The sequence below is a fragment of the Enhydra lutris genome, unplaced genomic scaffold, assembly GCF_002288905.1.
Source record: "Enhydra lutris kenyoni isolate GAN:26980312 unplaced genomic scaffold, ASM228890v2 scaffoldscaffold7, whole genome shotgun sequence".
Lineage (NCBI taxonomy): Eukaryota > Metazoa > Chordata > Mammalia > Carnivora > Mustelidae > Enhydra > Enhydra lutris.
The window spans coordinates 9,583,489-9,610,749 of NW_019154091.1; the positions used below are offsets into that span (position 1 = coordinate 9,583,489).

At 35.0% G+C, this 27,261-nt stretch overlaps 1 protein-coding gene across 1 annotated transcript in view; it reads left to right on the forward strand.

Moving 5' to 3' along the window:
* LOC111142275 (centrosomal protein 83) overlaps positions 1–27,261 on the forward strand; it is a 143,346-nt gene that overhangs the window by 97,235 nt on the left and 18,850 nt on the right. The window contains exons 7-13 of the mRNA XM_022495327.1: positions 248–379; positions 6,562–6,676; positions 8,373–8,517; positions 8,631–8,780; positions 21,973–22,048; positions 24,712–24,869; positions 26,963–27,092. Coding sequence (XP_022351035.1) covers positions 248–379; positions 6,562–6,676; positions 8,373–8,517; positions 8,631–8,780; positions 21,973–22,048; positions 24,712–24,869; positions 26,963–27,092 — 906 coding nt within the window. The remainder of the gene's footprint in view (positions 1–247; positions 380–6,561; positions 6,677–8,372; positions 8,518–8,630; positions 8,781–21,972; positions 22,049–24,711; positions 24,870–26,962; positions 27,093–27,261) is intronic.

Sequence of the window (27,261 nt, forward strand, 5' to 3'; positions counted from 1 at the left end):
CTGTGGACACTGAGAAACGAACTGGGGGTTTTGGAAGGAAGGGGGATGGAGGGTTGGGTGAGCCTGGTTGTAGGTATTAAGGAGGGCATGTATTGCATGGAGCACTGGGTGAGGTGCATAAGCAATGAATTTTGGAACACACACACACACACACACACACACAAATTTAATTTAAAAAATAAATATTGCTTCTTTTTATATAATTATAAAAATTATGAATAAATTTTAAAATATTTTTTAATAAAAGGCTGAAAAACAGTCAGCTAAACTACAGGCTGAGCGTTTGGAAAAAGAACTACAATCAAGCACTGAACAAAATACTGTTCTAATCAGTAAATTGCATAAAGCTGAGCGGGAAATAAATACGTTGACCAGTAAAGTAAGTCCTCTTATTGTTTCTACTTCATTTTTTAGAATGCTTGATTCTGCATAAGGACAAATTTTATATTCAAATTGTTTACTTCTCTATATTGAAATCTTTTTTTAATCCTATCATTCTGCCTTCCAAATACATGTAAAATCTAATTTTTTACTACTTTCACTGTGACTGCTCTTCTCCAAGCCATGATTTCTCTAGGTTCAATTTTTACAGTAGCCTCCTGACTCTCTACCTATTCAGAGCTCTGCATGATCTGCCTCTGCAGTCTTTTTAGAGCTATCACAGTCCATTTTCCCTCCTGTCCACTTTGCTCCAGCCTTACTGGCTTTCTTCTCACTCTTACTTCTGTCCTAGGACCTTCGCACTTGCCTGCTGACATGGTCTTCCTTCAGATCCATATAGTTTGCCTTCTTGCCTCTTTCAGACGTCGCATTATCAGAGAGGCCTTCCTTGTCTTCACTTTGTAAAATACCATCTTCCCTCTTCTGCCTCACTGTCCATCTTCTTTACCAGCTTTATTTTTCTTCATAGCTCTTAGCAGCATTTGGTATATTTATATTTGTTTATTTTTTGTCTCTCCTCTTCTCTCCCACCCTTTTCCTTTAATCAAATATAAGCTTTAAGACCAGGGGCATTGCTTTTATTACTCCTTGTATCTCCATCTCCTGAAACAGGCACTCTATAAATACTTGTTAAATGAGTGAATTAATAACAGCAGCATGGTCTACATTTATGTTATTTTTAGTTATTTTTTTAAAAAAGATTTATTTATTAGAGTGTGTGTCAGAAAGAGAGGGCAAGGGGCAGAGGAAGAGAGAGAATCTCAAGCAGCCTCCCCACTGAGCATTGAGCCTGACATGGGGCTTGATCCCAGGACCCAAAGATCATGATCTGAGCTGAAATCAAGAGCCATCCACTTAACCAACCAAGCCACCCAGGTGCTCCTATGTTATTTTTAAAAGAATATATATAATGGTTTGTATATCTTTTATATACCAGGTTTTCTCAGGAACTTATAGTTTTTCCCCTCACATGCTTTATGTATAAGGAATCTGATAACCAGAAATAGGAGAGCAATGATGAAAGTATTTTTTAGAAGACTGCAGTGAATAACAATATCATATCATCTCTGGAGTTAAGACAGACTAGATTCAAATTCCATTTCTTTTTCTTACTAGCTGTATGACCTTGAGCAATTTACTTTCTCCCTGAAAATTTTAGTGTTTTTCTTTATAATGCAAAACTAATATATACCTTATAGATTATGGCAAAATTAAATGCAATATTATGCACAAAGCACTTTGCATAAGGTCTAGTAGATAATTACCCAAATATTATTAATAGCTATTATTAATGTTAGTACTTGGGGGCATCTTCAAGATCTTGGAAATAACTGTGGTTTCCGAATCAGTGAAATCAATTATTTTTCATCAGAGCAGAGTTATGTAAAATTACCTGGAAAAACAAAAGAGGTCCCAGACCAGAAGGAACTTACTATAGCCTAGTAGAAGTGAACTTATCTAAAGGAGTAATGTAGTCATCATAAATGACTTGGCCAAGGAATTACTTGAGAGAACTTAGGCAGTGTTCATAACAGAGAGAAGTGAGAGTTTTAGTAGAATCTAAGTATTCTGTCCCATTGAAGAGATAATTCTTATTGTGGGAAGGAATTCATCAATCTGTTTTAAATGGTGGGCATGAAACTATCAATTCATTTCATTCCATTTGTTCTGATTGTATGATCACCAAACAACTTTCTGTTACTTAATTTCCCATGTAATTTTGTCTACAGGGAGAGAATGCACACTGGTCCTTCAGACTTAGAGTGTTCTGTTTTCCATTATAGTTTTTTCTTACAGCTCTGATTTTATAAACCAGTCTTTATAAACTTTATTAATGTGAGTCCAGCCTTGAGAGTGGTGATTTCTGTGTCCAAAAGGCCATAAGCCATAATACTACATGTATTAGATGCCACCCTTGGGAGATAGTCTACCCAGTTTTTTCCATGGCAAACACATACTCTTATGTTTGCAGATTCTGTCTCTAGTGACATTTACAATTTTTGTTTGAGTTTTTATACTTTACAGTTTACGAAGTGGTTTTGTAGCCAGTGTATTTAATTCATTAGACATGGCTGATACTAGAAAGAATATGTGAAAATTAGGCAAGAAGATTTTTAATTGTTGAAATAGTTTAATTCAGATGTTTTCTAGGCTAGCTTATATGTTGAGACTAAGATATATTTAGAAATTAAAAACTGTCATTTTGGAGGGGGTAATGAATTACAATAGGAAAGTTCATGGACTTTGAATCAGATAAATCTGTCTTTTGATCCTGACTCATTCATCTCACTCATTACCTGTGTGACTTCTAATTTGCTTAACTTTTAAGTGGGAACAATGCCTTTTTCTTACAGGATTTTTCTAAGATTAAAGATGGTATTGAATGCAGTAGATAGCAGCCTATGATGAAAATAATAGCAACAGTTTTACACTAGTGATATCCTTAAATGAGAAAAAGATATACATAAAGAACATGGAACTTTGAGCCCATGACAAATTCCATTCCTCATTATATAAATCTGTAGAACTGTAAGCAAGTTTCCTCATAGATGAAATGAAACATCATTCTGGCTCATCCCTAGGAACTCATCCAGCCTACTAAGATTGTAAAATAAATTAATAATTTAATTGCTTCCTGATTAACCTAAGTAGATTTTTTTATACATCCAAATATATACATATTGAGATAGAGTTCCTACAATGGTAGAGTATACAAAGAAATGGAGTATACAAAGAAGTAAATTTAGGAAGTTCTGCCATGCCTTTTTTCCAATTCTGATATTGCTAAGAGTTGCCTAATTTTAAGGGCACACTTGTGTTTTTTGCATATAAATGGCATATTAAAAACCATCCTTCAGCTTTAGACAAACCAAGTTTTCATTTGGAATCATGCATGTAAAAAGATTTCATTGGAAGGATAAATTTTAAAATGATATTTCAAACATGATTGTCAGTTTTCTTTGCAACTTGAGATTTTCATCTAATATTTTGCAACTCTAGCAAATGGTTGTTTGCAATGCAAAGGAGCACCTGGGGTGTATTTGTCTAAGTTATTCAAATTTTGTAAATGTTTGTTAGGTTTTTGAACAGAATTATGTCAGTGTGATTCAGTGTCTTGTATTAAAAAGTATTGCCAATGATGGCCTGAAAATGGTGACCTTGAAGGTACTTTACATTCAATGAGATAAATTCTGGTTACCTCGGGAAGTGTTTGATCTTTAAAACTCCAATAAAATATGCAGTTTAAGGAAATCATCCCGCATAGTTATCCTTATTAGCTACATTAATGAGGTCATACCATCTCAGACCTTTGAAAAAAGATCAGAGTTTAAGTACTGTCTCTTTGGAATTTGTGTCAAGAGCTTCTTGAGTAATACAGTTGTCCAGCTATATCTTTCTTGCTTACATATGTTTTCTTGCATGTCTGTGTATGTGTGTATGTGTAATTTAACAAATTCTGAACCCTTGTAAAATGCCTAATACTGCCATTTTTTATGGTTCTTAAAGTTAGTAGTACTGGTAGTACTGGATACTGAGCTTCTGTTACATCAAAAGCATAACGCAAATTGGCAACATGAAGGCCCAAATGGAAAATGTATTGTGAGAAAAAAACAAGAGAGACAGGATATCTTGGCCCCAGGGGAGCTTCAGAAGACTCTGTATCTCTTGAAATTATATGTAACATTTTAACCTTACACATTTTGTTTAGGAAATGATCTCTAGTTTTCCTAGGAATTTTGAGGCCTGATCACAAAGGTAAAGAACCAGGGATCTAGGGTCAGAAAGAGAAGTTTATTATGACTAGTTGGGATTTGATTCAGATTACTTGTAGGAAATGCTACCGTTTGTCATAGCTCAGTAATACAATTCAGTAATACAATTCATGTAAGTTTCATTTTTAATCCTTTTAATATATTTTTAAGAAGTTAAAAATTACTATAAGTGCGTTATTTCAGGATTATAGAAATGTGGCACTAAAGGAAAACTGAAACTCCTATAGATCCATAGATGAGTAAACTCAAATGCAGCAAGGACAAATACTTTGAGCATATACCACTAGTTTAATAATAAAAGTAGGTCTGAAGTCAGACTTCACTTGTTTGACTTCCTGTCTACTGTTCTTTCAGTTTCAATAATTACCATTTAGTAGAACAATATTTTCTCAGAAGAAATAGGTTTTTAGATATTTTGTAGTTTTTGTTGAAATGAATGAAATTTTTGCAAAATAAGATGGCTATAGTTTTCCACCTCATATTTAGAGAGGCTACGGTGTGGCTTATTAATTAACTGCTATGTTATTCTTAACCTTTTACAGCTAGCATATAATAGCAGGTTATAATTTCATTTGTTATGGAAATTGGATTTTCATTATAGTTATATTTCTTCAAAATTTTAAGACATTTATAGTTTTAATTCTGTCTGTCCATGAAATTAAAATGTAATAGAGCCCAATCCACAGAAAGTTTAAGTTGTTAAAATAAATAAAATTTCTTAGCTGCTTTCATGTAGTTGAACATTGTTCTGTGAGACTTATTTTCAGTAATGTTTAAAATTGCAAACCTGGCGTCAGCACAATGTATTCATTTTATGTAGTGTCATTAAAAAATCTGTAAGTTTATTTGGAAGTAAAACATGCATCTTAAATGTGGTTAGCAGTACAAAGGCAGCACAGTACTTGCTTTTCTATTTTCCTTTAAGTGAGAATGTTGACCAAACCATTCCTTACAGTGTTCTTAAGACCTTTCATAGATGGAATCTCCTTTGGTAAAACACTTCTATTTCTCATCCTTCCCGTCTTCGGCTCTAGAAGGTTTTTCTCATTTGTTTCTAACTCCCATCTTCAGTTTTTATAGATTTCTGTTGCACTGAAGTATATGATCCTCTACCCTCCTGTTCCCACAATCTTACATTTTACATATTTAACTTGTATATATGTGTAGTTTTCTCCTCTAATTTCACAGTTTTATGCATTAGTGTGTCAGAGTACAGATTTATCTAATTTTTATATCTGTATTGGTTAAATCCTCATTATAGGATTAACTCTAGGACTAACTTTAGAAGCACCTTATGAAAGGGGAAGGATATGGAAAATAGTAGAGGGTAGTGCAGATAGCTGGAGGGATGAAGCTTTCTTGTTTGCTTCTGTAACCCCAGCTCCTAAAACTGCTGGGGCACATAATAGGTACTCAGTAAATATTTATCCAATGAATGAATACTACTCATGAACTAAAATCATTTCATTTTCAGAAGGGTTGTCTCAGAGAAAACTAAAAATGGTATGTGATTAGTTAATCATATGGAAGATATTGACAATTATTTCTATTCACTCAGGGCTTTTCAGAGAATTAGATTTGGGCAGTAAAAGTTTAAATTAGATTTATATGTTTTGTACTCATTCTTCCCACTGCCACCACATCCACACACACACATACACACACAAACACACACACACACACACCAAATTCAGTTGATTCTTCCTTCTTGCCCACTTTGTCAATTCTTTGCCTTTTAATTGGCATCTTTACCTTCATTTTCTCAGTCTTAATTTGTAATTAGAGTTAATTTTCTGAAACAAAGTTGACTGTGTCACCTTCAGTAGCTAACAGGCTACGTGGCCCTTTTGTGCAGCATAAAAGTTTAATCCCTGCCACTCCACAGATCGCATGCCTTCCTCTGCTCTAATGCGTTGCTCGTTGTTTTCTTGCAAGCATACTGTTGTGACATTATACCTTTATAACATTTTATGTGGTGTTCCTTCTACCTAGAATTCCTTCTTGTCACCAGCACTTTTTTTAAAGGAGGTTTTAGGTTTTTTTCTCTGAAGTTGAGCCGGTCATTGACTATTGGATTTTAGGTACTTGTAGTTAAGCCTTTTAAGGCAAGATTAAGCCAGGTGACCCCAGCCTGATATTTGTAAAAAAATAACTCTATTGTTAGGATAAGGCTGTTTTCTTGGTACTAGATACTGTTCAAGGCCCTGAAGCACCTTCCCTCTTGGAAGGTACTTACACTGTGTACTCTGCTTCCCAAAACATTTTCTCATTTCTACTGATGTTTTCGGGTAAGCAGTTAATGGCAAGAAAATGACCTATAGTAATTTCAATTTCTAATTGTCAACAGGTAAAAGAACTTAAACATTCAAACAAACTAGAAATAACAGACATCAAACTGGAGGCAGCAAGAGCTAAGAGTGAGCTAGAAAGAGAAAGAAATAAGATTCAAAGTGAACTGGATGGTAATATATGATTTCCCATGCTTTTTACTATTCTTTTTGCATACAAACAAATTATTAAAATAGGTCAAACTGAATTTTTATTTTTGAGCCTAACTGAATTTTAATCTTAGAGCACATATGGGTTGTTTTTATTTATGTTGAATGTTCATTTTGCGATGTATCTCTTAAAAAAAATCAGTCTTATGTTTATACAGTTATTTGATTAATACATAAATTAAATGAAACTTTCCAAATGGGATTCCATACTTTCTGGGTTTATAGTTGTGAATCTGTTTAGATCATGTGATTATTAGTCCCAGACCATTTTAGTGATGTGAGACCATTTTAAGAACATAAGGAAGAGGGACACCTGGGTGGCTCAGTCGATTAAGCGTCTGCCTTCGGCTCAGGTCGTGATCCCAGGGTCCTGGGATCAAGCCCCACATCAGGCTCCTTGCTCGGCAGGGAGTCTGCTTCTCCTTCTGCCTGTCACTCGCCCTGCTTGTGCTCTCTCTCTCTATTCCTGACAAATAAATAAAATCTTTAAAAAAAAAGTAATAACGTAAGGAAGATAGGTAGATCCTAGGCCCAATTTTTGTTTTTATGTAGACACTAGGCTAGTTACTGAGCCTCATTTGTTTTTAAGCCCCAGTGTAGTCTTAGAATGTCCTTCTCATCAAGATTCCTCAGAATTATATTATTTCTGATTTTTCTTAAAGGGTGTTTAAATCAGCTACCTTTGGCCTATAACTGTCCTCAAGTTGGTCTTTAGTTGAACTGGCCTCTGTGGTTTTAGGCAGAGCTTATGATGAATTAGTGTTTGTATGATTAATCTCTACTTGATGTTGATTCATGAATTTCTATAGAGTTTAGGGAGTAATTTTTCAAGGGATGTAAAGAGTTTGTGATCTACTTATGCATTCTTTTAAAATTTTGTGTTACATATGAATTTGTCTTAGTTATTCCATCTGCAAAATACTTGCCATATCAATGTAAGGAAAATGTGTGAATTCATTGGATAAACTTGAAAGTTTCGAATTTGTATTTCTTTTTTTTTAAGATTTTATTTACTTATTTGAGATAGAGAGTGAGAGCAAAATCATGAGCTGGGAGGCAGAGGGAGAGGGAGAAGCAGACTCTCCACTGAGCAGGGAACCTGATGTGGGGCTTGATCCTAGGACCCTGGGATCATGACCTGAGCCAAAGGCACCTGCCTGACTTAACTGACTGAGCCACTCAGGTGCCCTTCCAATTTTTATTTCTATTGGTAATCTAACAGTTCTGTTAGAATGATAGGTTTTGAAGGGTTCTATGATTTTATTCACTCTACTTTCAACCAGCTTTATGATGATGCTGTCTATGGGGCTAAGATTACAAAACCCTTTTAGAAGTGGAGTAAATATTTATATCTCTTTGGATATCACCTAGGTTGATGCCCCCAGTTCTCAAGAGTCAAGCGAGTAAATATATATAGTCTTTTATTAAAGTGTTTATATATGTATGCTATATAAAATAATGACAGAATAGTTAACTGAGTTTTAGTCTATTTTATTCTTAAAAGGTTTATTAATAATGTAAAGATCTTTGAGAATACATATCCAGACTTAAATTTCTATGGGCTTTTAATTGTCTTACCAGCTTATGGATGCTTGCTGTTAGGATTTTTCAGCTTAATAACATTGAATACAGCATATCTTTTTCCTTAAAAAAATATTAGGATTACAGTCAGACAATGAAATTCTCAAGTCCGCTGTCGAACACCACAAAGCTCTCCTCGTAGAAAAGGATCGTGAATTAATACGTAAAGTACAAGCTGCCAAGGAAGAAGGTTATCAAAAACTTGTGGTATTACAAGATGAAAAGTAAGCACTTAAGTACCTTATTTTGTGTTCAGTCTCCTTGCAAATGAAAACATTTTGCTGTCATAGCATCCTCATTGTAGTTTTTGTAACATAATTATCATCTGTTGTTTTAGGATAGAACTTGAGAACAGATTAGCGGATTTAGAGAAAATGAAAGTGGAACATGATGTCTGGAGGCAATCTGAAAAGGATCAGTGTGAAGAGAAATTGCGGGCTTCACAGATGGCAGAAGAGTCGGCCAGAAGGGAACTTCAGAGTATTAGGTTATCTATGTGTAGATATATTTTAAACTTCATTTTGGAATAATCTTAGAGCTAACAAAACATTGTAAAAGTCATACACAGAATTCCTACCTGACCTTCACTGAGATCTCTAAAGATTGACATCTTATATAACCATATTACAATAATCAAAGCTAAGATACTAACATTAATATAATCAGGAAATAAATAGTATTGTATCAAACCTAGAGTTTACTCAAATTTTACTAGTTATCCTACTGATATCCTTCTTCTGGTCTAAGATCCAGTCCAGAATTATACATTGCCTTTACTTGAAGAATGCTGACCAGTTATTTTAGAGATTGTCCCTCAATTTGAGTTTGTCTTAAATTCTTTATGATTAAATTCAGGTTATATATTTTTAGCAAAAATAACACCAAAATCAAAGTCCTGTGTCTTCAGTGCATTATATTAGGAGGTATATTACTTGTTCCCTTACTGGTGATGTTCACTTTGTTTGGTTAAGGTGATGTTGGCCAGATTTTTCCAGTATAAAATGACTGTTTTTTTCTCTTTGTGATATATAAATACCTTATGGGGAAATACTTTGAGACTATGTAAATTTTTTTGTCATACTTTCTCATCATACATTCTTCCACTAATCTTAGCACCCAGTGACCAAATCTGAGACAGTTTGAGCAAAGACATAAGTTATAATAAAATGTTATAATCCATAGGATAAAATAAAAATCTATGTGTCTAGATGACATAATGTATAATTTTTTTTTTTTTTAAGATTTTATTATTTATTTGTCAGAGAGAGAGGGAGAGAAAGCGAGCACAGGCAGACAGAAAGGCAGGCAGAGGCAGAGGGAGAAGCAGGCTCCCCGCCGAGCAAGGAGCCCGATGTGGGACTCGATCCCAGGACGCTAGGATCATGACCTGAGCCGAAGGCAGCTGCTTAACCAACTGAGCCACCCAGGCGTCCCATAATAATGTATAATATTTAGAAGGAAAGCTCTTTTCAGGAGAATTCCAACTAACAAACATAGAAAAAATGACAGAAATAGGAAAAGATCATTTGGCAAACAGTATAGTAGAAATGATAGGCATGATGTCGCAAATTTTCAAAGGTTTTCATCATCTCTGCAGACAGTCATAATTTTTCCTCTCTTGCACTATTAATATTGTGTGTTAATGGATTTCTTAATCTTGAACCAACCTCAACTTCTGGAGTAATTATCTGTTTATTCTATAGAAAACAATCTGTTAAGCTCTCTGTCTCTTTTGGGATCAATTTTGATGATCTGTGTTTTCATAAGAAATTATTTCATCTTGGTTTTCAAATTTGTCTGCATAGAGGTCTGAAGAATAGTTTTTATTTTTCAATTTGTTCTGTTTTAATGAATGCTTATTTTCCCTGGGTTATTTCTTATTTATATATGTGCTTTCTTCCTCTATTTGTTAATCTAGTTGGCTAGTGCTTTGTTGATTTTATTCTTCTTATTGTGATAAAATATACATAACAAAATTCACTATTTTAATCATTTTAAGCATACAGTTCAGTATTTTTTTAAACTAGGAATTTGATTTATGGAGTCAACTGTTTTTCTATTTCCTACCTCATTAATTTCTACTTCTTCTTTCTGTGTTTTTCTGCCATTAAGAAGTTTTAATAGTTTTATTAGTGTTTAATGTACGTAAAATAAAATTCACCCATTTAAATAATGTGCAGTGTGATGACTTTTGGTAATTGTATAAAGTTTTGTAACCATCACCACCATAGTAAAAGCAAAGAACAGTTCTATTACCCTAAAAGTTTCCCTGTGTCTCTTTGCACTTGACCTTTCCTCTGATCCCCAGCCTTTATCCATGTTGTTGCATATATCAGTATTTCATTCCTTTCTGTTGCTGATTAATATTCCATTGATTGGATGTAACATGATTTGTTTATTCATTTCCTTTTTTTTTTTTTTTTAAGATTTTATTTATTTTATTTTGACAGAGACAGAGATCACAAGTAGGCAGAGAGGCTGGCAGAGAGAGAATGAAGCAGGCTCCCTGCTGAGCAGAGAGCCCGATGCGGGGCTCGATCCTAGGACGCTGGGATCATGACCTGAGCTGAAGGCAGAGGCTTTAACCCACTGAGTTACCCAGGCGCCCCTATTCATTTTCCTTTTGATGGGCAGATATTTGGGTTGTTATTAGTTTGGGGCTATTATGATTAATGTTACTATGAACATTCATGTAGAAGTCTTTGGGCATACAATTTTATTTCCCTTGGTTAAATATCTAGGAATGACATTGCTGAGTGATGACATACAGCAGTACTGTTCTGCAACATATATAGCAAAACTGTTTTACAGAGTGATCGTGCTATTTTTCATTCCCATAGCAACGTATGAGAGTTCCCCTATGCCAGTTCCATTTGATTCACACATCTTGACTGACACTTGTTATTGTCAGTCTTTTTAACCTAACTCTAGCAGATATGTAGTAATATATCATTGTGGTCTTAATTTGATTTTCCGCAATGACTAATGATGTTTAGCATCTCATAATACGGATTTTTGAAGTATTCATCCACATAGTTTGCCCATATTTAAAATTAGGACGTTATTTTCATATTGAGTTGTAACAGCACTTTATTTTGCATACAAGCCCTTTGTGAAATACATATTTGACAGATATGTTCTAAGTCTGTGGATCGCTTTGTTTATTTTAATTGTGTCTATTGAAAGCAAAATTTATTTTGACAAAGACAATTTTATAATTTTTTTCTTTTCTAGTTTGTGGTTTTTTTTATTTTTTATTTTTTGAAAGCTTTGCCTGATCTTGTGTCACAAAGATTTCTATTTTGTTTTCTTCTAAAAGATTAGTATTTTGTTTCTTACATTTGGGTTTTATGATCCAGTTCATGTTAATTTCTGTGCAGTGTGAGGTGATGGTAGACAATCATTTTTTATTTCCATATAGGTATCCAATTGTTCCAGCATCATTTTTTGAAGGCTGTCTTTTCCTCCATTGAATTGTTTTGGTTCCTTTGTTAAAAATCAGTTGACCATTAAGTGTCTGTTTCTGGACTCTGTCCCATTGCATTGATCTGTTTGTCCGTCTTCACATGAATATCACACTGTCTTGACCACAGCGGCTTTATAGTAAGTTTGATGCAGGTAGTGCAAGTCCTCCACCTTGTTCTTTCTTGTAAAGATTGTTTTGACTCTTCTAAGTCCTTTGCCTTTCCATATAAATTTTAAAATCAGCCTATCACCTTTTTCAGAAAGGCTTGTTAGGGTTTTGATTGGAACTATAATGAATCTGTAGCTCAGTTTGAGAAGAGTTGTTATCTCAACAATACTGAGCCTGTCCAACCCATGAATATGGCATGTCTCTTCTTTAATCAGATCATCTTTAATTTCTATTATCAGAGTTTTATAGTTTTCATGGAATATGTCATGCATATCTTATGTTACATTTTATTCCTCAGCACTTTTATATGATTATAAATGGGAGCAGTTTTTTAAAAATTTCACTTTCTGGGGCACGTGGGTGGCTCGGTGGGTTAAGCCTCTGCCTTCGGCTCAGGTCATGGTCTCAGAGTCCTGGGCTCGAGCCCCACATCAGCTCTCTGCTCAGTGGGGAGCTTGCTCCCCACCCCCCCGCCTGCCTCTCTTCCTAATTGTGATCTCTGTCAAGTGGATAAATAAAATCTTAAAAATAAAAAAATTCACTTTCTGTTTCTTGCTGGCATGTGGAAATAGAGTCAGTGGACTTTTATGTAAGGACCTTGAGTCCTGTGACCGTACTAAACTCATGTATTTTCTACTAGCTGCTTTGTAGATTTTGAGTTTTCTAAGATCATGTTATATACTTTATGCTTTATTTTAGTTTATTTTTTTGTTTTATTTTGAGTTGGGAATTTACTCAACAAGTGTTCTTCATTTTTGTTGGTAAAGTTTCTAGTATGAGATTTTTCTTATCCCTGTTTTAGGTATATTAAGTATATTCTCTAGTGTTTTAATTATCTTTTAGGATTTTCTAATTTGAATTTACATTTTCCTTTTCACCCAAGAATTAATAGATGTATTAATAGAAGGTGTAGTTGTTTAATAAGAGATGAAATTAATAGTTTGCTGGGACTGTCAGAATAAAGTACCACCATCAAGAGGGTTTAGACAATAGAAATTTATCTTCTAATAGTTCTGGATATTAGAAATTTGAGATCTCAAGGTATTGTCAGACTTGGTTTCTCTTGAGGCCTCTTTTGTTGTTGGCTTATAGATGGTTACTTTCTTGCTCTGTCCCCATACTGCCTTTCCTTTGTGTGCCTGTGTCTAGTACCTTTCCATCTTCTTATGAGGATACCAGTCATATGGATTAGGATTCACCCAGATAGATTTATTTAACCTTAGTTACCTCTTTAAAGGTCCTGTCTCCAAATGCAATCACATTCTAAAATACTCCGGTCGAGATGTCAACATACAAATTTTGGGGAGACACAGGTCAGTTCGTAACAGAAGGTTTTTTAATTTCCAGCTGGGAGGCTTTTTTAATTTATAGTTTTATTGCATTATAATCAGAGAATATTGTTTCTATTATTTCTAATTTACGGAATGCATTGATTTTTTTTGTGTGTGTGTGACATAATATATTAAGGCCAGGTCTAGGATTAAGCAAGTGAGACACCCAGGGTAAAAAATTTAAGGAGACACTCTTTTGTGTCAGCACTGAACATGTTCTAAAGTGAGCTTTAAATTCCAGTATACTTAACATACAGTGTTTTGTTAATCTCATTACTTGGGAAAAATTACTTCAGGCAGAGATATATGTATTATTTACTCATGTCAGTTTTTATGAATAATTACTTTAAATGTTGACTGCTATAATTCTAGAGTCATAAATCTGTAGTGGATTTGGAGAGTCAATTTTGTACTCTTTGCTTTTAGAGGAGTACTTTTTTTTTTCTTTCACCGTTCTACACAGGTGAAGCTTTTTTTGTTTACTTCTGCTTGACAATATCTAGAAAGGAAAGAGATAATCTCTCCAGAAAAACCCCCACTCTAATGTTTAATCCTGTTATGATTCCACAGTTTAGCCAGTTAGAATGTTTTCTGTGAGAATTTAAGCCTAATTCTCCTGGTTTGGTTTCTGTTGACATTGTGATAGATGTCAAGCAAACTGTTACTACTTGGAGACAATAACGAACATGGCCCTTAGGGTTTTTTGTTTGTTTGTTTTTTGCTATATAAAATAGCATTCATTTCTTCAGCTTTTCTTTAACAGAAATAATTTTCTTTTCCATTAGTCACTTTGATCATTTTTTTGATTTCTCTTCAGTTTCTCCAGACCATTTCTAATGTATAATTAACCCCAACTTATGTTAAAATGAGGACATAGTAACTAACATAAAATATAGCAGAAAGAGTAATTTGCAAAATTTATATGACTTTTTTTTAAAAGATTTTATTTATTTGACAGAGAGAACACAAGCAGGGGGAGCGGCAAACAGAGAGAGAGGGAGAAGCAGGCTCCCCAAGGAGCAGGGAGCCTGATGTAGGGCTAGATCCCAGGACTCTGGGATCATGACCTGAGCTAAAGGCAGTCACTTAACCAACTGACGTGCCCAGGTGGCCCTGTACCACTTCTTTTTTTTAATGGTCTGCAGTTGTGTTTTTCTCATGGCAGTTCTGATTTTCTAATTTATAAGTCTACCTACATAAACTAGATCTATTTTGGTCATTTATTAAAATAATCATGATTTTAAGCTTGTCTTATTTAGAATTTATAATAAGTCAGCAAGAGACTACCTGTAAGAGAAAAAGGTCTTGCTTAAGGAGCTTTTCAGTCATATAAACCAGAAGTATCCATTTATTTACAAACAACAAATATCTGTGGTAAGTAGGATTAATTACTGCTTTCACAGATGCTTTAAATTATTAATTATATACTAGTGTCCTGTCCTCATTAAAGTGGTTTCTTCTTAAAATACATTATTAAATAACAAAATTGTTACTCTTTCTTTTTTAATTTTTTATTAACATATAATGTATTATTAGCCCCAGGGGTACAGGTCTGTGAATCGCCAGGTTTATACACTTCACAGCACTCACCATAGCACATACCCTCCCCAATGTCCATAACCCCACCATCCTCTCCCTACCTCCCTCCCCCCGGCAACCCTCAGTTTGTTTTGTGAGATTAAGAGTCTCTTATGGTTTGCCTCCCTCCCGATCCCATCTTGTTTCATTTATTCTTTTCCTACCCCCCAGGCTCCCTACGTTGCATCTCCCCTTCCTCATATCAGGGAGATCATATGATAGTTGTCTTTCTCTGATTGACTTATTTCGCTAAGCATAATACCCTCTGGTTCCATCCATGTCGTCGTGAATGGCAAGATTTCATTTCTTTTGATGGCTGCATAGTATTCCATTGTATATATATATATATACCACATCTTCTTTATCCATTCATCTGTTGATGGACATCTAGGTTCTTTCCATAGTTTGGCTATTGTGGACATTGCTGCTATAAACATTCGGGTGCACATGCCCCTTTGGATCACTACATTTGTATCTTTAGGGTAAATACCCAGTAGGGCAATTGCTGGGTTGTAGGGTAGCTCTATTTTCAACTTTTTGAGGAACCTCCATGCTGTTTTCCAGAGTGGTTGCACCAGCTTGCATTCCCACCAACAGTGTAGGAGGGTTCCCCTTTCTCTGCATCCTCGCCAGCATGTCATTTCCTGACTTGTTAATTTTAGCCATTCTGACTGGTGTGAGGTGGTATCTCATTGTGGTTTTGATTTGTATTTCCCTGATGCTGAGTGATGTGGAGCACTTTTTCATGTGTCTGTTGGCCATCTGGATGTCTTCCTTGCAGAAATGTCTGTTCATATCCTCTGCCCATTCTTGATTGGATTATTTGTTCTTTGGGTATTGAGTTTGATAAGTTCTATATAGATTTTGGATACTAGCCCTTTATCTGATATGTCGTTTGCAAATATCTTCTCCCATTCTGTCAGTTGTCTTTTGGTTTTGTTAACTATTTCCTTTGCTGTGCAAAAGCTTTTGATCTTGATGAAGTCCCAATAGTTCATTTTTGTCCTTGCTTCCCTTGCCTTTGGCGATGTTCCTAGGAAGCAGTTGCTGCAGCTGAGGTCAAAGAGGTTGCTGCCTGTGTTCTCCTCAAGGGTTTTGATGGATTCCTTTCTCACATTGAGGTCCTTCATCCATTTTGAGTCTATTTTCGTGTGTGGTGTAAGGAAATGGTCCAGTTTCATTTTTCTGCATGTGGCTTTCCAATTTTCCGAACACCATCTGTTGAAGAGACTTTTTTCCATTGGACATTCTTTACTGCTTTGTCGAAGATTAGTTGACCATAGAGTTGAGGTTCTATTTCTGGGCTCTCTATTCTGTTCCATTGATCTATGTGTCTGTTTTTGTGCCAGTACCATACTGTCTTGATGATGACAGATTTGTAATAGAGCCTGAAGTCTGGAATTGTGATGCCACCAACTTTGGCTTTCTTTTTCAACATTCCTCTGGCTATTCGAGGTGTTTTCTGGTTCCATATAAATTTTAGGATTATTTGTTCCATTTCTTTGAAAAAGAAAGGTGGGATTTTGATAGGGATTGCATTAAATGTGTAGATTGCTTTAGGTAACATAGACATTTTCACAATATTTGTTCTCCCAATCCATGAGCATGGAACATTTTTCCATTTCTTCGTGTCTTACTCAATTTCTTTCATGAGTACTTTATAGTTTTCTGAGTATAGATTCTTTACCTCTTTGGTTAGGTATCTAGGTATCTTATTTCTAGGTATCTTATGGTTTTGGGTACAATTATAAATGGGATTGACTCCTTAATTTCTCTTTCTTCTGTCTTGTTGTTGGTGTAAATAAATGCAACTGATTTCTGTGCATTGATTTTATATCCTGACACTTTACTGAATTCCTGTATGAGTTCTAGCAGATTTGGAGTGGAATCTTTTGGGTTTTCCACATATAGTATCATATCATATCATCTGCAAAGAGTGATAGTTTGACTTCTTTGCCGATTTGGACGCCTTTAATTTCTTTTTGTTGTCTGATTGCTGAGGGTAGGACTTCTAGTACTATGTTGAATAGCAGTGGTGATAATGGACATCCCTGCCATGTTCACATGCCCATCCCTGGGTCCATCACTACGACGAGGGGAATAGTGGACTCTGGCTCAGCCTAGGTTTTATGCCTATTTCAGAGTTGTGGGGGTGGGGAAAGTACGGTTTGTTACCAGAAGTGAAGAGAAGGTATGTTGGGGAAAGAGCAGCAATTACGAGCTCAGGGAAAGGGAATGTGATCATTTAAATTAATCCTATGGTGAATCCCTTATTTTTTGCATTGCTTAAAGCCAGAGCTCTTATTTTCCACTTGTGGCTCTCTGATTTTTTTTTTTTTCAGAAACATTGAAAAAAAAATATCTGTCACTTAATATGCCTCCTTTCTATTTATATTTCATCTTCAGATGAATTATCTGTTGTGTATCATCTTATTGGTCAGGAAGGGACAATACTTGGGCAGTTGGACAAGTTCTGTTCCAGAATTTGAACTGCAGAGTCAGTGATAGATGAATATGTGGCAACATTTGAAGAGCAGACAGTTCTTTAGTATGCCCTTACTGGTGATTCTGGTCAATTATTTTAGCCTGGTTCTGGTTCTCTAGTTTCCTGTTGATTCAGTGAGTCTCATACCCTCCCAGGAAAGTCTCTTTTTGCTAATAATGGCCAGACTCAGAACTTGGGTGCCTGATACAGAATTAGTAGTGATGTAGAACTATTTAAATCTAATTTTTAAATTAATAAAAATTTTTAAAAATTAAAAATTTAGTTCTTCTGTTGCACTGTTTGAAATGTGCACTATTTGAAATGGCTACATGTAATGAGCTAGTGGCTATCATATTGAGTGGTACCAATTACAGAACATTTCCATCATTAAAAAAAACTTAATCAGATAGTACCATTGGACTAAAAATTCCCTAAGGATAGGGATTCTGTTTTTGTTATTCTCTGGTATATCTGTGACACTTAGGATTAAGCTTAGCATCTGTAGGTAGTCAGTAAATATTTGTTGAATGTTGAAATGACACACATGAGCTGCCTGTTACAGAAAACCTAGGCAATAATCATTATAATTAGCTACCTGTACTTTGAAGAGAACTTGGAATGATTCCACCTCACTGTTATTTCTATTGTCTCTGTTTAAACTTTTATATAGTTCCATTTTCTGTTGTACCTTGGCCCTCTGGTCTACCAACTATCTACCAACTATTAGCTGGTCTACCAACTATTTCTCCTTCGATTATTTCCATAATTACTTTAAAAATATGAAGTACTTGATCTCTTAATTTCTCATTTGGCAATTTATTCATCCTTCACTTTTTGATTTCTGCTCATGGCTGACCCATTAAACTCTCAACAATTTTTGCTGTAGTCTCTGAAATCTCTATTCCATTACTGATAATTTTTTTTTTTGCAGTCTCCACATTTTTAAAAAATATACTCTCACTGAAACCTGACCTTGTCCTGGCAACCTTTTAGAAGGTTTTTAAGTGGAATTACTCTTCCTTCCTCTTTGCTGCAACTGGGGACCAAAAAGGAAATCTGTGTTTGTGAACCCCACTTTTGCTTCTAGACAATTGTTTGACTAACTTGGGTTAAAATGGTTTTGCTTTTGATAGTCATTGCATCCATCTTATTCCCATTTTCTTTTCTGTCAATGACTAACCTACACGATGTTCCCCAATAGTCGCTGAAGACCTTGACTTCTGGCTCAATTTGTTTTTATTTTCTATCCTTTGTCATTGTTCTTTGTGACTGCACCATTCATATTGCTGACCCGTCTAACACCTTAGCCTTATAGTTTATCTTCTCTCTGGTATTCTTTATCTTTATTCCACTTTAGCAGGCCCTACACTTAGCCGTTTCTTGGACCTTGCCATCCCTTAGAGCTGACCATTTCAAGGACATAATTTTTTTCTCTTATCCACTTCAATCTCACTGAAGACACTGCAGTTTGATATTCAAATTGATATTCAAATGAGTTCTTGTACTTTCTTTCTTCCTCTAGTCTTACGTTAGCCTGGCTCCCTTGCTTCCCATTCAGCTTGGAATCTATTTGTCCACTGTTCAGCTGTGCTCTTACTTGTACCTGAAAAAAAGCTCCTGGATGTAAATTCTCTCAACTTCTCATGGAGAATTTCTATATCCTCATCTGTTCTTTCCTCCCTTTCTATTTTAATGAAGATAACCATTTTCCCTTTACTTCTCAAGAGTTCTGAATCCCATCTCTTTTGTTTCTCTAGAGTCTTACTTCATTATCTTCTTCGTCTGTGTCTGATTTCCAAGGTCCAGCCCAAATTGCATTTGTCTTATGTAGGCTTTACTGATACTGATAGTTTTTTTTTTTTTTTTTTTTTTTTTTTAAGAGACAGAGAGAGGTGTTGGGGAGAGGAAGAGAGAGAATCTTAAGCAGTCTTCACAGTGGCATGGAGCCTGACACAGGGCTCAGTCTCAACAACGCTGCAATCATGACCTGAGCTGAAATCAAGAGTCGGGGGCTTAACCAACTGAACTACCCAGGCACCCTGCTTTTACTGATATCCTAATGAAAGTTAATTAATTGCACTTTATTCTATTACTTTTTAGTTCTATTTTAAGCCTTGCTTCCTTTTGATTTGTTGTGACATACCTTAAATATTCAAAATCTTCTCATCAAAAGAGATACAATACTTTGTTCCTTTTGAAATAATTTGTTCTGAACTCTTTTGTTACTGAGATTAAGACCATTGAATTTATTCACTAAACCCTAATCAGCTCTATTAATTTTTATTTATGTTAAATTCCATTATCCCTCATAATCCTAACTGTAATCATCTCAAATCATGGACTAATTATTTTTTTAAAAACCCATCATATCAGTTATAGATTCTGACCCTGCATTGCTTTAGTGACATGAACTGAAGAAAACTTTGTATGTTATCTTTTATAGTCTACCATAATGGTATTCTTACTCCTTTCATATTTTAGTGAAAGTCAGTACTCTTTATCATTAGTTTCTTTGACTTCAGTTTTTATTTGTAGGGCATTGTTTCCTTTCTTATCTATATAACTTATTTAGAAAACATTTAGGCCACATTGCTTTCTGAACAGGATTTGCTTTCCTTTTGATTCATCAGGTATATCCAAAATCTTGACCAGAGCTAAGATTTACTTGGGGCCCAACTTTCTAACTCTGGACCTGAGCTGGGACCCACAGTGTTTTCTCCTCTGTTTCTATCGTCATGACTTTGTAGAAAGAAACTTTTATTAACTCCATAATCTAAAAAGCACCAAGTTAATAACATCCCTAAACATGTAAGGGTGAAATGCATGGAAAGTTTGAGAGTGTAATAATATATTTGGAATTGTGAAATAAAGTATGACTTGTACTGTTAAAGGAGCAAAGTAAGAGCAAGACTGTCCCTTTTCCTTTTCCTTTAGAACCATTGTTTCTGGCATTTGTATGTAAATATCTCAGGAAGCATTGGGTCTTTGGTTTCTGCCATGTCATATTGTCCCTTACACATTTAAATGTGTAACCCAAAATTTAGGTTGATTCGTTTAGTTCATCTACAAATATTTATTGACTGCTTATTAGTGTTTAAAGCACAGCCCTAGGCTCTTGAGACTGTTGTCTTTCTAATAAGCAGTTCTAATTGGATTGATAAGGCATGCTAATAATGCCAAACTGTACATACTAAATGCCAAATGACTTGTATTTCAGATAAGTGTTTAAAGAATTTTAAAAAGGGAGGGGGGGGCGCCTGGGTGGCTCAGCGGGTTAGGCCTCTGCCTTCGGCTCAGGTCATGATCCCAGGGTCCTGGGATTGAGCCCCACATCGGGCTCTCTGCTCAGCAGGGAGCCTGCTTCCCTCCCTCTCTGCCTGCCTCTCTGCATACTTGTGATCTCTGTCTGTCAAATAAATAAATAAAATCTTTAAAAAAAAGAAAAGAATTTTAAAAAGGAAGCTGTTGAGGACATATTCTATCACATATTGGCATATCCTGTTAGTTTTAAGTCTTTCTCATGTGGTTCGTCATTTGGTTACCAGAGATACTCTACGTTTTAAGGTTCTTGTTGAAAATGTATCATTCCTTTTGAAAAGGACACACATTGTGTAAACATTCACCTCAGGGATGAAAGGTCGTAATATATTTTATAAAATACACTATGGTTTCTTGTACTAGTTAGGTTTTTTTTTGGTAAATTTCAAACTTAAAATCATTAAAATTAATTCATAATGAAATGGGAGAGAAACACTTACTTGGGTTAAAAGACCTGAGTCCTATCTTCGTTTGACTGGTTGGTAGCCAATATGATTTGGGCCTGAGCCTCAATCTCTTTATCTGTAAAATTGAAATGACTTTACTTACTTCCATAGAATTGTTGTGAGAAATTACTCTTGTTAAAAATGACCAGCCTTGGGGTGACTGGGTAGCTCAGTTGGTTAAACATCAGCTTTTAGCTCAGGTCATGATCCCAGGGTCCTGGGATTGAGTCCTGACTTGGGCTCCATGCTCAGCAGGGAGTCAGCTTCTCCCTCTCCCTCTGTGCTCTCTCTCCCTCTGTTTTCTGTCAAACAAGTAAATAAAAATTTTAAAAAATACCAGCCTTAATTAAATGCCTGTTTTACTATAGATATCAGAGTGGGCATTAAAGATACATTGAGGAGCTCCACAACCTAGTAGGGAGCAGGTGAGGTAGCAGCATATCTAAAAGCTATGAAATACTGTGTGGTGATAAAGATGGCTTCTCCCACACTGGATGACTTTCTGAGGCCTTAGCGACACATTGTTCACTCTTCCACCAAAGGCCATCTGTTCAGATTGTTTCCTATGTTTATCAAAATCCTACCCATCAGACTTATATCTCCATGTAAACAGTCTCTCATCTTCTTAGACATACTTGATTTCTCATTTTCTCTATGCTGGTAGTTTGTAGTTTTTTCCATAGCAAAAGCAGAAATTTGTTACATTTTAGTTATATGTGAACACACTTAACTGCCTAAAGTCAAAATCTTTATCGTTTTATCTGCCACTTTGCAAGCACAATATCTGGTGTTAATATGGGTACCCCCAAATGATTATCTAATTAATTCATCGAAATATATGAAGTATGGATTCTTAATAATGTTTTTTGTTGGGTTGTGATATTTAGGTTAAAACTTCAGCAACAAATTGTGAATATTGAAAATGCAGAGAAAGAAAAAAATGAAAATTCTGACCTGAAACAGGTATGATTTTAGCAAACATTGTTTTTATTTCTTTAAGTGCTTCTTTAAGTCTGTATTTTGAATGTGTGTGTTCTGATATTTTTTATTGAAGTCTAAGTAACATTCAGTGTTATATTAGTTTGAGGTGTGCAATATAATCATTCAATAATTCTTTACATTACTTGGTGCTCATCATGATAAGTAAGTATACTCTCTCCCCAACCCCCATTATGGTAACTGTACTCTTAATCCCCTTTATTTCACCCATCTTCCTCTGGCAATCACCAGTTTGTTCTGTGTATTGAAGCGTCTGATTTTTTGTCTTTTTTTTTCTTGTTTTGTTTTATTTCTTAAATTCCACATGAAATCATATGGTATTTGTCTTTGTGACTTATTTCACTTAGCATTATACCCCCTAGAGCCATCCATGTTTTTGCAAATTGCAAGACTTTATTCTTTGTTAGGGCTGAGTAATGTTCCATTGTATGTATATATCACTTCTTCTGTATCTATTAATCCGTGGATGGACACTTAGGTTGCTTGTGTGTGTGTGTTGTGTGTGTGTGTGTTTTGAATCTGTTGGAATTTCACATATCAGTATTTTGAAAATATAATCATTACAATTGATAATGTATTGATGAGGTTGACAAAGATAAAATGTTTAAATCTCTTTAAGCTCTAATTAGTAAGCTGCTTTTCCTAACTGCTGTTTTTCTGAAGGTCTTTATATGCTGTGACTGAATTTATATGCTGAATTTAAAATTAATTTAAAAAATGAATTTTTTTAATTGTAGTTTAAAGAACAGTATTTTAATAACCTGATTTTAAAAATTGATTAGAAAGATTATCTAGGTTTTTAAGTTCCCTGTAGCATTGACTTGTAACTTTTTATTTCTTGCTCCATGAGCTGCATCTTATTATATCCCTATGAAATGTGAAATCTAAGGGTTGTATTTGTAGAAGGAAATTTGTATTTTAATTAAAGTTATTTGAGTTTAAGAAAAATTTATATGGGTAAAACATGGAAGAGTGTTCTTTATTTATTTATTTATTTTTTTGTTTTTTGTTTTTTGTTTAAAGTTATGAGGTAGTGAAGATTCCATTTTCAGGATTTATGCTTGCAAGCTAGCTGGTATTACTTTCCACATGCAGTTGTGGTTTCTAAGTCTCAACTAGGCGGACATAATGTTTGATACTCTGAGGGAAGTTATTTAGTACCATGGGCATTGGGCTTTCTGGCCTTTACTAGATAACGAAAGATATTAAGCTCCTTAAAAGTTATTGTTCAGTCAACTGTAATACAGATTTAATACAGATTTAATACAGATTTAATTTACAACTCCAGTTAAAAATAAAGACTGAGTAGTTCTTTGTAGAAAAATTTATTCTGAAGTACAAATCTGAGACATACCATTTTACTTTATTCTGACAATTGCTCTTTCAATATACACAATCTTATTTGGTTTGCTGCTTTCAGGAAATACTGGAATTATTTTGCATTTATTTAATTTATTGAGTAAAGAATCTGGTTTCTTTCGACTCTTGAGCCTTATAATGGGTTCTTTTGGTCCTGTGTCTCTTGATTCTCTTCTTCTAAGTTTTCTCAGAGGATGGCTAAGAAGTAAGACAAGGTGAAAGAAAATGAGTATTTGCTGGGGTACCTGGGTGGCTCAGTCAGTTAAGTAAGTGTCGGCCTTTGGTTCACGTCATGATCCCAGGGTCCTGAGATTGAGCCCCTCATTATGCTCCTTGCTCAGCTGGGAGTCTGCTTCTGCTTCTCCCCTCCCCACCCCCCACATTTTTGCTCTTGCTCCCTCTCTGCCTCTCAAATGAATAAAATCTTTAAAAAATATAGAAAATGAGTATTTGTTAATTAATTGGTAAAATGGCTTATGGAGGAAGTAGGTGTAACTGTTCCGAGTGAAGATTATTCAGATGTATCTTAAAAGCGTGTTAATTTGTAACTAGATAATTAGCTACTTTTCAGGAGAAAAAATACTCCCAGATAAAGGTAAATTAGGATGTAGAAAAAATCTGAGTGACATTTCATAGTTTGATAAATGGCTCTAGGGGCCAAGGAATCCTTGCCATTCATTATATTTCTTGGAATATCTTTCTTCTGCCCAACACTGGATGTATGGAATGCTTTGAAACTACTTAAAAACAATGTAAGATTGATCCCTTCTGTATTTATGATTCCTAACTATTTAAAAAGTAGAACTCCTAGAAGGGTTGCTGATCATAGGGTATATGGAAATGGGAGAATGGATCTCCTTAGCAGCTTTTCCATCTAATGTGCTTTTAAAGTCTGTTCTTTCCTAGGAGGCTATAGGAAGTCCAGTGGAGAATCTCTCTAATGGTTGGATTCTCCTTTCTTGCTTCTCTTATTCTCCTTTTCATAACCTATTCCCAATACCTCTTCCAACCTGTTTATTTTGGGAAGAAGGGGAGAAGATTTAGTGGCAGACTAAGGAATCTAGTTCTTGATAGTCTGGCTATATTAAGAAATGATCCTATACTATTGGATCCTAATGCTGTTGCTGTTCATTATTTAATTTCTGAGTGTCCTCGAGGACACATGAGTTGGGTGGGGCATTTGAGAAGGAAGAGCTTACTATCCTCTGTCTTTCTCATACGGTATTACGTATATGGCCTTATGTTTCTCTTCTTTCTTTTCTTTTAAGCAAATCAGTAGTTTGCAGAACCAAGTGACCTCACTTGCACAGTCAGAGAATGAGTTGCTGAATTCAAACGAAATGATGAAGGAAATGGTGGAGAGGTTAAAACAAGAATGCCGAAATTTAAGAAGCCAAGCTGAAAAAGCACAACTGGAAGTTGAAAGGTAGACTTTGTTCTTTTTTATGTACAAACTATTTCTTCTTTCTGTTATATTATATGTAGTTCTTTTAGTGATGATTCCAATGTTGAATGTGTTTTGGGAACTAGTTACAAATACCCTTTGACACTGTACAATGGTATTAGGTAATGTACTTTCTATTTCTAGAGAATGAGCTTTATGGATACTTGAATTGTTTCAAAAAAAAAAAAAAAAAGGCATTTAGGGTAGAAGACTCTTTAAAATTCTGCCTAACCACAATATTCTGAAAACCCTCAGAGAAACACTTCTTTATTCATTGAGTAAACCAATACAATGATACATTAAAAAAATTTTTTTTAAAGATTTTATTTATTTGACAGAGAGAGAGAGAGCACAAGCAGGGGGAGCAGCAGAGGAAGAGAGAGAAGCAGGTTCCCCTCTGAGCAAGGAGCCTGGTGCGGGACTTGATCCCAGGATCCTGGGATCATGACCTGAGCCGAAAGCAGAGGTTTAACCATCTGAGCCACCCAGGCGCCCCCAGTAATAAATTTTTTACTTCAACTATCCAAATTATTCTTCTGAATGCCAGAGAACAGAAAAAAAATTCTGTGACTTGCAAAACTTCCTAAAATTCGAGCTATAATTTCTCGGATTTTTCCTTTGAAAAGTTCGTTTATTTGTTTAATTTTTGGCCTTGAAATTTGTTAGTAATAGTGTGTAGTAAACTGGCAAGGATGTGATTTTGGTAATGTTCAACATCTTATATTCTCTGGAAAATTTTGTTTAGATATGTTAGAAAGCTGCTTTTTTGTATTTGCTTTATCATCATAACATTAGTGTTTTTGTTTGAATTTTCTCTTCTGAAGGTACTTGGCCACATAAAACTTTTTTTCCTTCAGTTTCTCATGATTTCATATTTTAAGGCTTTCACACATGAGATTTTAAGAAAGTAAGCAAGGTGTTTGTCCATAATACCTTGTGACATTCCACAGGGTCCAAATTATTTTGCTTATATTTTGCAAAAAATAGAAATGTATATCTTGGAATCCTCAAGTGTTTGATTAAACTGCACCTAAGAATTCTAATGATGGTATGGCTAGCAAATTTAAGTAATTGATCATTGGTTTCTGAATGTTACTTATTGGATTATGTAGTAAAAAATAAAGTGTTAATCAAATATGATTTAGGTTCCAGCTAAAACATAGAACATCTGATATCTCATTTTATAAATCTTATTTGTACTGCCATATTATATGTAGTAATGATACTAAAAATTATGCAAGGTATGCAGAATAACTTCAAATATATATGTTATGTTGTCTTAAAATACCATTTATATGAAGTTTATTCTAGTCAGAAAACATCCTACCTTAAGATTTGATATCTGGGTTGATTTTTAACCATTTTTATTAGACCCAGTTTTTTGTGTTTTTTTTTAATGTTTCAAGTTTTTTTATTTAAATTCTAGTTAGTTAACATATAGTGTAATATTAGTTTCAGGAGTAGTTTAGTGATTTATCACTTAGATATAACACCCAGTGCTCATCACAAGTGCCCTTCTTAATACCCATCACCAATGCTAGATCTAGTTTTTATTAGCGTGGTGGTTATCATGGTTCAAAGCTGGTTATCAAGAGTTTGCCCTGCTGCTGAATTTTAAAAAGGTGTAAGCCTTAAGCAGACTCCCTGTTGAGCTGAGAGCCTGACCCTGGGGCTCTATCCCAGGACCCTGAGATCATGACCTGAGCTATAGCCAGACACTTAACCCACTAAGCCCCTCAGGCACCCCCTAAGTATAAGTCTTTAAGCAAATTTGTTAACTACTTTCTAGGCTTCAGTTTCCTTATCTGTAAAATGGAGATGATAGAAGTACCTAGCTCAAGGGGTTATTGTGAAGAATAAATGGCATAGTACACACGCTGTTGTAAGCACAGTGCCTAGTTCACGAGAGGTATTCAGTAATGAGAGAATTAGCAAATATGTGACCGTGCAGGAGAACCTACAGTTGGATACTTAACAGTGTGGTGAAGCAGGTAGTGAGTTTGATTATACTTGGGATACATATCTTTTTAATCTTAAGAGTTAACTTCCATGGTTTGTGTACATTCTTTTGACAGGACTTTGGAAGGAAAACAGATACAGTGGTTGGAAGAAAAGCATAAGCTTCAGGAACGTATCAGTGACAGAGAGGAAAAATATAATCAAGCTAAAGAAAAACTGCAGCGAGCTGCGGTTGCCCAGAAAAAGGCAAGTGGTTCTTATTAAAGTGATTTCTGTAGAGAAAAACATAATTAACTATTCTGGGAGGATAAAATGTAATTAAAACTGAGATTTTCATATATGTTTAATTTGGTATTTAAACATGACATTTTGCTATCAACCTTGCAGAGATAAATAGGGAAAATGCAAATTGCTT